Below are 11,391 nucleotides of genomic sequence, written 5' to 3' on the forward strand. Positions count from 1 at the left end.
AGTGAATGAATAAAATTAGGGATGACAATGGGTCGGGTGTGGGTCGGGGATGGATACATCCATCACCTGACCCACCTTACATTTTCTCCACCCACCCCTACCCCCCAACCCGCATCGGGTGAACTGTTTAAAAACCCACACCCTTCCCATCGCGTGCGAATGCCCACTACAGGTACCCACCACTTATTAACTTATTATTATTTTTTCGAAAAATAATATTTAAATTACTTACACATAATAATAAAATTCATTAGTGATACTAAAACATAAAATAATAGAAATATTTCAATATAATAACTAAATTGTTAATTTTTAAAAATAAACTAAGTAGTTTAGATGTAAAAATAGTAAAATGTTACCAAAAGTTATTAAAACTTTTATAATTAACTATATACTAGTACTACTAATTTTACTATATAATATATATACACACACATGATGGGTCGGGTGGGGTTCTAGGCGAGTTTTGTACGTAGAACCGGAATCCAACCCAACCCACTGCGGGTTTATTTTTAAAGACTCACCCCCGACCCACCACCCACTACCACCCAAAAAAATCAGATCCATACGGGGTGGGTTCGGGTGGATATCCGCGGGGCGGATTGAAATTGCCATCCCTAAATAAAATTTTGTGTAAATGGGATGCAGATGAACAAATTTTAATGTAAGAATATACTGAAAATATACTTTTTTGGTGTAAAATTTGGTGTAGAATTGAGTATTTTGGGTCCGAAAGGGCCTAAACAACAAAAAGACAAATATTTCCCATTCCACCCTCAATTAGTAAACATCTGCCGTCTAAGCTTCTGGGTAGAAACGTCCTAAAATTGTGAGTATAAATAGTCCGCCGCATGAGAAAGGAAAGAATTCAGCCTAAACAAACGTACAGCGAGCTCGAGCGGTGGAGCCCGTCGTCACCGGAAACAAAGCCAAGCGCCACCTCATAAACCGATAATCCGTCGAATGAAAAACAAAGAGGAGAAGTTGGCAGCTTAATTCTCCGTTTCTGTTATGGCCGCATCGTCGCCTGCCTTAAGCAACCCCACCGCGGATTCCCCCGCCGCGGTCTCCACCCCTCCGACCACCAACGCCTCGAAGAATCTACGAGGGCTTAACAAGCCTAAGTGCATCAAGTGTGGCAACGTCGCTCGATCTAGGTAAAATCTCGAATTATATTCGGTTGTTATAGTTGTACTGCAATTTGTAAAGAAGTTCTTCGGTGTTAATTGCTACGGACTAATTTTTTTCTTAGTTTCGCGTTGTTTGTAATTTTTTAATTTTAATTTTAATTTTAATTTTTTACTTTTTTGTGTGTAACTTTGTCGATACAAGAGCTTAGAACCCTAGGGTTGAGCTTTTTTATACTCCATATCTATTTATCTCTCTGTTTGTTTGTGAGTGTGTGTTTGAGTGCCAGTGTATTTGCAAAGTGTATCCTGGGACACATACACGAGTGACAGTGACAATGTGATTGCGATTTTCCTAATGCAAGTGTTAATTTTTGTTTTGAACCTTATACTGTTATATGCTCTGCTGTGTTCTTGATCACAAAATGGAAAAAAAAAATGGATAAAGATTATATCTTTAATTAAGGAATTTCAGAGAATCTTCAGTAGAATTTCCAAGTTTGCCATATCTCTTTATTTGCTACAGTGAGTTGTCACTGGGATTCAGCATTTTCAAATAGGATATTCAAATAGACTCGGATGACAAAAAGATTTGGTACAAAGAATGATAATTTGGGTCACTAAATTCAACATTAAGAATTGCTGAGTTGGATAGCTTTGAATCTTCAGACCTATCTCGATTTTTTGGTTCATAAATAACTGTTTGGTTTACATGTAGGGTTACAAATGTGGTTTTAGATTTGGGTGTCTCTTGGCAAACTCTATATGAAAAAAAAACATTATATTTATCTTAAAATTTTGTCGATTTGGAGGTCTCTTTAATACATAAAAATAAAAGGTAGATGCTTACCAACACTGGATTATGTTAGAGTTAAGAGCAGTAGAGGAAGGAGCAAAGGAGAATTGAATTGAAAAACAAGAAACAAGGATATGTAAAAATATCCTCCAGCAAGAAGTGGTTATTGCCCAGCTATACTTAGCCCTTATTTTATTCTAATTACTATTGCCTGCCTTAACACTAAGAAAGACGCCCTATTTATAATCTTGTATATGTTATAAGAAAGTAAATAGCATAATATCCTCCCCTTATTCTCTGCTTCAATCCCCTAATTTATGCTTTATTTGTAAGCTGAAATTCTGCTGCTTGATTTGTTGATTGATTCCCCTTTCCCGTTTTGTCTTGATTCCCTTTCTTTCTCCTTGAGTAAACAATCCACTGGTTTGGTGCTGTATCAGATTACCAGTGAATATCTTTTTAATTCAGTGAAAATGTCTCTTGCTTGCTTCAAGATTTCAAAAAGACCAATGATTCATGCAATTCAATTCTAAAAATTGTTATCTTCGACGAGGCAGCAGTAGTTAAGAATCATGTGGTTGGCCAAGTTTGCTGCGCATATTCACACTCTTTGACTACAGTAAGAGAATGTGTTTCGGGGGGGGGGGGGTTAGATCCTATACTTCTGCCTCTTGGTTTGATAAAACTCCCTACAATCTTGATTTGCCTTTCTTGAAGTTCTAGTATAGCTCTTTGTTTCTTTTACCAGTTTCTCCCTTTTTTTTTCACATAGATAGTGTTCAAAAGCTCTAATGTGAAAGCTTAGACATTTAGTTTGTGACACATGAAGATGAAACATTATTGGTCAATTAGAGGATTAATACAAGTAATCTTATGAAATGCATTTCCCTATAACAATAATGGCTTTTAAGAAATGGTGGAGATTTCTTTGGATATGTCTAAAGGTCACTTTGAATCCTCGAGTAAAGAGAATTGTGAACATGGGATATAAGGGGATAAAGGAGGGCACATGACTAATATTTCTTCTGTTTGGGGTTTAGTATGTGATTAACAATCCATATTTAGTTTGAGAGACTAGGGACTAATGAACCCAAGTTTCCTACCTTTGGGCTTGGTATGTAGTTGGGCCGGGAGTGTTAATGGGCTTGAGTGGTGGAGGGGTAGTTAGGCCTAATGACAAGGAAGTCTGCTCAACGTAGTGGCGAAGGAGGTGGTGGAGGTTGTTTGAGAGCGAGAAAGATTAGGCCAAGCAAAGATAGAGTTGGGATATATATCAGTCTTTGTTTTTGTGCGAGTCCATCATCTATATTATAGGAACCCAGTCATTATGTAATTATGAGAGCCTGAGAGGTAGTAGGCGATGATCCCTCCTATAAATAGGGACCTTCTCTATAGTGTACACAATATTCCTTGAGCAATAATACTCTTTCCTATTATGCATTGTATTTCCATTATACTTTGAGCTACTTTTTGGACTTGCCTATAAGCGGGAAATATATTTCCATTAGGGACAAGATTAATTAAACTTGAAGAAATTACTAGTATCAGTCTCACAAGGAAATGGGCAGCTTGGGGTGTTGGCTTGTTGGATGGGAACAGGTTTTAAGGGGTTGGGTAGGTAAGCAAAAGATTCAATTTCTCCCAATCTAGTGGCTTGCAGCCCCCTTAGCCATGCATAAGGTCAGTTTTGACATTCTAGACCAACAATCTTCAGACCAACTGACAAAATTGTCAAGATCAAGTGTTTACTACTACGCCAGAAGTTATAGTTAGTTGTGAATATGCAATTATATTTCCTTATATTTGCTTAACAATTAGCATCACATTTCGAATTCATACTTGGTGACAAGATTCTATATTTGGTCCTTTAGGCCTTGGCCCAACAATCCTTCCCCGAATTTTCTAGTCATCAACTACGCATCTACACTACTAAGCCAAAAGCTATAACTAGTAGCAAATGCACAATCATATTTCTTTATTCTTGTATAGTAGCCAATGCCATGTTTTGAATCTATACTGTGTAGCAAGGTGTTAGACTTGGCCCTACAAACCTTAGCCCAACTCAAGCCTTGGTTATGTGGGGCTTTACCCTTACTCCGACCCTTATCCCTACCCCTACCGTTACCCCAATCCCTACCCCATGTACCAAACAATCCTAAAAAAAGATGTTAGACTTGGCCCTCCAAGCCTTAGCCCAACACAAACCGTGGTTATGTGGGGCTTTACACTTACCCCTACCCTTACCTCATGTACCAAACAATCCTAAAAATGCTTCTTATTCAGAATGATGGGCTTAAGATCAATATGAGATTCTTAAAAAGAGAATCGTTACAAATTAAAAGAAACTAGGGGGTGTTTGGTTCACTACTTTTGAGGATGTCAATTGCAATCAAAGATTTTCTATTTTCTGTGTTAGAGAATGAGGATGAAATACCTAAGGAATGAAAGTTCTGATTAATGAGCTTCTTCTTGGTTTCATTTCCTTTTTAGCCCATTTTTGTCTTCGCCATTTCTTCTCCTCTTCGTACCTCCTTCATGTTGTTTTTTGTCAAACAGAAAAGATCGAAACTGCATACTAGTGTACTACCTCATTCGAGGAGAAAGTCGTCACTGTAGAGAAGTTGTCACGATTTACTGCCGTCATTTCACCATCACCACCTTGGCACTGGTGCCGAAGTCACTATGTACTTGAACTACACTGATACCTTTGTTCACGAACTTTTTGCAGAAAAGAATAAGAGATTTTGACCATTTGCCAGTCACATTTACGCTATGCTTTTTGTGTGTGTGTGTTTTTTTTTTGTTCTGTTTTGTTTTTTTGTTTTGTTTTGTTTTGTTTGTTTGTTTTTTTTTTTTCTCTAAAACCCTTATTATATAATTTATATTCACATTTATTTTCCTCAACATAAATACCAAAAGTACATGTTGAATTACTGATATGAAGTGAATTCATTTAGGGTGTGTTTGGTTCGCACATGGGAATTGGAATTGGAATGGGAATCAAATACATGGTAATGATAATGGTTTTGGTGAAAGTATTTTGCATGTTTGGTAGTAGGGTTGAATTGGAATGATTACCAGTATTGATGTTTGGTTGTGTATGACCCTATAATGGAAATAAAGGTTTTAAAAATTAAAAATACAAAAACAAAAAATCAAGGCAATTGATCTTAATATAATGACATCCAAAGCATCAATATGAACAAAAAAAATTCAAAACAAAAATCTAAAAGTACTAATCCAAACATAAAAATTAGATTACCAATAAGATGGAATGATACCCCTTTTTAATTAGGGTATGAGATTTTTTAATTAAAGGGTTAATCAAATCCCATAGTTGTGTTTTAAAAAGTTGTCAACCAAACACTAACTATGATTTGATTCTCTTTCCTAGTGTGTAAACCTATGAACCAAACACACCCTTTAACATTTGACTATTTGTTTACAGTTCTGTTTGTTTTTGTTTTTTTGTTTTTGTTTTAAATTTAACTTTCAAGATGCGATTTCAATTACATGGATATTTAATCCAAACAATAATTTCAATAATAATTCCGATTCTAGGTTAGTAACAAACATACACAATACTTTTATTAAAACCCATTCCAATTATTAAGTATTTGATTCGAGTTCTAATTTCAATCCCTATGTTCGAAACAAACGCCCCCTAGAGTTTCCTTTTCAACTGTTCACATTGGATCCCTAGAGTTTCCTTTTAAAGTGTTCACATTGGATTACGCGCCCAATGGTTGTGTGCATGTGCGCATGCGCATATAGTTTCTCAATTATCGCTTGTTTCACCAATTTGGCAGTTTTTCATTAAGTGGTTTCGGTTCATATTGTTTTTAGATGACAAAGATTAATATTATTTTGTCAAGTATTTTAAGTTCATAGTTATCTTAACTCTTAAATAGTCATAAATTTGCCGAGTACTTTTTCCTTTCATAGCACCCATCTACGGCATGGAAGAAATGGAGAATATAGTTACTAACGAAGAAAGGTGATGCGATTTTTCAATGTTTTTATGTATGTGTTGAAATACCTATGGTTGACCTAGGATCTTCATCCTTGATGATGTCTTCCTTTTACCCTTCCTTTTCATTCATAGCAATCTAGTAGATTACTGGCTCCCTCTTCTGGTGCTGTTGTTGCTGTTCTAAAAAATTTGTTAATTTTATCTTTTAATCAGAACGTTATTGTGGTAATGGGGGTGCAGATCTATAGATTTCCTATTTGAGATTCATAGTTAATGGAGTAATTTTTTTCCTTTTTTGTTTCAGAAATAGTTTTAAGCTGAGGTGGTGGTTATTAGTCTGAAAGACAGTGTTAGTTGTATTGTTCAGCAGCTAAATAGTACAATCAATAAGAATGAATTTGTAATCTTCTCATTTACTGTTTTCTTGAAGTAGAAACAGTGTAAATTTTGTCAGAAGAGTCTGATTATATGTATGAAAAATGACATTTTTTTAGCTTGCAACTCTGCCAGTCTTATTGAATCAACTTGTCACTTTTATGAGTTCTCCATGACCATTGAAAGGTAACTATGATTTTCCTTCCATCTTTTTGATTGACCAAATTTAAATGTGCAGGTGCCCATACCAGTCATGCAAAAGCTGCTGTGCAAAAGCTCAGAATCCCTGTCACATACATGGTTCGCAATACTTTACTGTCCTTAACTTTGGTTAATAATATTTTGTTGTGGTACCATTTGAAAATTTCTCACTTTATGGTTGTCATTAGTAATGTGAATCTTCACACTGAGATATTTATGAATCAGAACCTCTCAACTTTGTTCATAGAGTTATAGGATAGTAATACTACTGAGTAGGCATACAGAACCTCAAAGTTGAATCATAGTATTATCCTATGATTTTAGTTCTAGAGATTAGGAATGAATGCCCTTAAAAAAAAAAAAAACACCAACAGGCGACATTCGATGAATTTGAAGACTCGCATTAATAACATAGAGCCATATCAGGTTTCAATATCCTCCCTACTCCCTCAAACAAGAAAACCATAAGCAACCTGAAAAAGAGACAGCAATTGATTCAAGCCAATTGGATTGAAAATTCTTTCCTTGTGTTGAGTACTTGAAAAAGATCAAAATTGTATAATAAAATAATAGTATATAACTTGCTGAACTAGTGAACCCAGTTTTTGTACCTTTTTCAATCAGTAAGTTTGGCATATGGATCTTGTAAATATCTGAACATAATGAAATTTATTAGAGATAGGCATGAGAGGTTAATAGAAAGTTAGAGATACGCTAGAGGAATCAAAGGAATTTGGTGCCAAAGAAGACATCCTTGTCTGCAAGTTCAAGGCTGAAGAGCCAAGAACCATGACAGTGCCTATGGATTAAGAATGTTCTGGAATGGCAAGCATTTTACAGAAATATTCCATTTCTTGAAATTTCTCATTGTATTAGTGGCGGAGTGGGAGAAAGGGACAAGGGGATATATAGATGAATTGATATAATCAGGGAATTTCAAGTATCTTTGAAAATAATAATTTTTGGTTTTGAGGGCTTCTTGCTCGTGATATTTATTTGCTGAGTGGTGTGCTTTGGCATTCTCAATTGCAACTATGGTTTTTTTAATATTTATTTGCATGTATTTATGTGTGTGCGCGGTGCATGCTTGGTTGTAAACCTCTAGAACAATATGATGTGACCCTAATCAAACTAGTGCTCTGACTTGGTTAAACTTGGGAAATTCCTTGTCTTTTTGAAGTCGAGGGCTATGATGCTGTCTAAAAATTTCTAACTGTTCCACCTGTTCTTGACTTCTTGTCTCTGACAATTATGTCTTTGATTGCAATCATTGCAGTTCTTAAAGGTCAATCAAATCTTCCAGATAAGGCGCTATCTTCAGGCTCTCCTATAGTAGACCAACAATCCACTGAGGCATCTCACCCAGGGTAAGTTGTAGTGTGAAACTATGCATGATATATTTTGTCCCAATGTCTTCTTCAAATTCTTCATTCAGAATATTTGATAATTTGTGCATTTTATCTTTCACTATTATGAAGATGACATTTTCAAAATTCAAACACCATGTAGAGATGCTCTTCCAGTCATTTCCATTATAGATTATGCTGAAATGTCTGAGAAGAATGGCAGTTATCACCTGGCTATAATGATATTCAGTCTCATTGGTTTTGCATACCATTTTACATCGTAAATCTCTTTATAGAGCAATGCTTTTAGCAGATTTCGTTATTTTTCTTTCTAATCTTTTTTTTGGGTTTTACCATTCTGTCAGAGCTGCATCGCCAATTGCTCCCATTTCATAATGGCATCAGATATCATTTTACTTTGTAAATTTCTTGACAATGTTTTTAGCACATTTCATTATTTTGCTTTCGAATCTTTCATTTTGGGTTTTACCATTCATTCTGTTAGAGCTACATTGCTTCATGGTGACTTTGTGACTTATAAACATTCTATCTTCTATTTTTCTTGAGAAACACTTCCAATTGCATACTTATGTTTTCAGATGGTCTTACTGTTTTTATAGTTGTGTTTTCCATTTGTGCATTTTGTTTAGTTTCCCTAATTTATACCTTGTTGCAGAGTGAAGCCAAAAGATTTTCGGACTTTTCTATTAGTAGATGTGTCTTATGATCTATACTACGTCTTTCAATTTCAGGGCCTCACACAGACCTGCTTCTTTTCGTCAGCTTTCAACAAATTTTGCTCAGTTTAACAATTTGCAAACCCCGCTCAGAAGGAAGCCAGTAACAAGAAAGGTTTATAGATATCAATCATATCATAATGAATTATATTTATTGTTCTCTTTTATGTTAAGAATAGTTAGCCTAATCCATGGATTCTTTTCAGGATGCACAAGTTATAAACGAATGGAGATTTTTGAAGTTGAAGGAATTTAGGGACAACAACATTGAAATTGAAAATGAGGCTTTTGATCGCTACATGCAAAATGTTTTTCTGTTAGAGGAGGTGTTTGGGGTGAATTCCGAACAAGATGGGCAGACCGAGGATGGATCTTCCTCAGAAAATCCCAAACCAGCCACCGAAGAGGCGGTGAGTATGGAGGCAATGGTAGCAGGGTTTAAGCTGCAGCTCAGATCAGATCCAGTTAGAATCGAGAATACTAGGAAGAGGATGCAATACATAGTCGATCGGGGACTAAAGAAGCTTAGGAAGCTGGAATCCGACGAAGTCACTGGTGATCTCAGTCAACCTGAAAACCCAGAGACATTCAAGTCGCCACAAGCCGAGTGGACTTCGGCCTTGGGTGAGCTGATTGACAAGATGAACAAAGCCCGGAACGAGGAAGATTTAAAAGCTTGCTGGGAGATGAAAACCGAGCTATTTAACAGACACAACAAGGAGAAACAGGAAAACTCTGAGGTCGTCGAAGCATCCAAGGATCCATGTGTGCCAATTCCCCAAACTGGCATATCCCTGAAAGGAGAGTCCAACTATTCTCCACCAAAATGGTTTACCACAACCACCATTGATGACGAGGAGTTGTGCCAGATTAGTGCACAGTTTGATTCACTTGAGGACATAGAAGATTTATAAACCTAAAAAAGACTAAGCATCTAGTCTTGTAATTGCTGTGCAGTTTATGTCGAGGATTTGGTTTTAGGTGGAATTGAAGAACTGTGTAGGTTTCAATTTGGGTTATTTCTTATATGTTGGATGTTGTTAATCTTCTTATTACAATGTCGACTAAAGTAGAAGCTTAGGCCCTTAGCTGGGGATTTTGAAGTGGATTTTTTTCATCATTTCCTGCTTTTTTATTTTTTATTTTTGGTTCAGTTAAAATATGTCTGCTGTCTGCAACAAGGGATAATTGAACTTTCAGTTGTTATACAGTGGATTAGTGTGCATAAAAAAATGAAACTAAGTATAATTAAAATGATACGACATTGTTGTTTTGCTTTATGGTCTAGGCTCTTACATGGATTATGATCCACGGTAAAATGCTACACTCCTAAAAGAATCATAAAGAAGAGCCCACTCTAACCCAATACTCAAAACCTCACAAGCCAATAAAGTATAGTGAACTCCTGAATATGCGGCCTACCAAATGCAAATCACAGCCTAGAACATCATAGGTTAAGATTGGCAAAGTATAGCGTGGATCATGAATAAATGTTCACTTTTAATATACTGAAAATTTATTTTTAATATATCAAAAATTTATTTTTAAATAGTATACTAAATAATGAACATTTAATACATAAAAAAATAAACTTTTAAAACATGAACATTCAATATATTAAAAATAATCCTTTTAAAAAAATATTAAAAATAAATATTTAATATACTAAAATAAACTTTATGTGAGTTTCCAAAAAAAAAAAACAATTATGGTAGTGGTTCAACGTGAAGCTTATAATGTTTTGGGTTAGACTAGGTTAAAGGTTACTTGACTGCAGATGTTTGTTTTTTACTCAATTACATTGAACATGTTTGGTCGTTGGCGGATCCACTGACTTTGGCGTTGTAGCTGTTTGGTAAACCAGTGGTTTGGAGCCGCAGTTTGCTGTCTGAAATACTACCATGAACAACATTTAAGATTGGTATTTTAGGACAAAAGTGATTTTCTCCAAAACACCCTTAAATAAAAAATAATTTTTTTTGTTACTATTTGAGGAGCCTTTAAGGCTCTGTTTACCAATAGCCGATTAAATATGGATTGGGCTGGGCCAAACCAAACAATAAAAATCTTTACTCAGCCCACAACTTTAATGATGGTGGTAGTGGTGGTAGTAGCTAGCGCCCAAGTGGTCAGCCTGAAGCAAACAATCAGTCACGATGTGTGTAGCTGTTCGGACCACTTGACCTTGTCTTGGATGACGCTTTAGTTATTTAAGGGGCGTGAATGAGGCATAAAATGGGCCAGATCCACGAGATTGGGAAGATCTTTCTTAACGGCTGATTAAGGAACTTGTTACTTAATTTGCTTTACTTTCCTATTGTATTTTAAGCCATTCCCATTAGTTTATTTTGGCACAAATTTTAACACAAAAACAAAAAAAATTACTCCTTATTATTTTACACAAATGGGAGCGTTGATTTTTGGAGATATATTTCTCCTGCAACACCACTGAAAATAAAACACTATTGTTATGAATATAATAATAATGTGTGGCCATTATCTCAATTATTGTATTTCTGGACATATGAAGACTCAAGTGTCCTTTGGACTATTGAAGGGTTAACGTTATTGCCTATATATAGGCCTATGTATTTCATTTGTAAATGTACCAATTGAGAATATCAATAAGAAATATCTCGGCTCCCTTCTCTCCATTTCTCTTTTACAATTCTTCTTGTTATTGTTCTCGCATTCCATTCTTGCTCTGTTTGTTGGTGTTGTTGCTTGCAATTCCTTTAGTTTCATAACACGTTATCAGCACGACTCTAACCAATTGAGTCTTGCCGTCAACCATCTCTTCTCCGGCGAGCGCAGCACAGCCAATAATTTGTGCTGC

At 35.7% G+C, this 11,391-nt stretch overlaps 1 protein-coding gene across 1 annotated transcript; it reads left to right on the forward strand.

The window, feature by feature from the left end:
• The first annotated feature begins 825 nt into the window (after nt 1-825).
• Nucleotides 826-9,695, forward strand: LOC116001534. Its single transcript, XM_031241413.1, has 5 exons — nt 826-1,157; nt 6,510-6,571; nt 7,749-7,839; nt 8,571-8,670; nt 8,762-9,695. Exons 1-5 carry the CDS (start codon nt 1,012-1,014, stop codon nt 9,467-9,469), a joined length of 1,107 nt encoding a protein of 368 aa, XP_031097273.1. The 5' UTR covers nt 826-1,011; the 3' UTR covers nt 9,470-9,695.
• The last annotated feature ends 1,696 nt before the right edge of the window (nt 9,696-11,391 follow it).

The sequence above is a fragment of the Ipomoea triloba genome, chromosome 13 (assembly GCF_003576645.1).
Source record: "Ipomoea triloba cultivar NCNSP0323 chromosome 13, ASM357664v1".
NCBI lineage: Eukaryota > Viridiplantae > Streptophyta > Magnoliopsida > Solanales > Convolvulaceae > Ipomoea > Ipomoea triloba.

Excerpts from the sequence above, each read along its gene's own strand:
- LOC116001534 (XM_031241413.1), top strand. The coding sequence starts at position 1,012 with ATGGCCGCATCGTCGCCTGCCTTAAGCAACCCCACCGCGGATTCCCCC. Across the intron at positions 7,840-8,570 it reads ACTGAGGCATCTCACCCAGG|GGCCTCACACAGACCTGCTT; the intron begins GTAAGTTGTAGT and ends TTTCAATTTCAG. Across the intron at positions 8,671-8,761 it reads GGAAGCCAGTAACAAGAAAG|GATGCACAAGTTATAAACGA; the intron begins GTTTATAGATAT and ends GATTCTTTTCAG.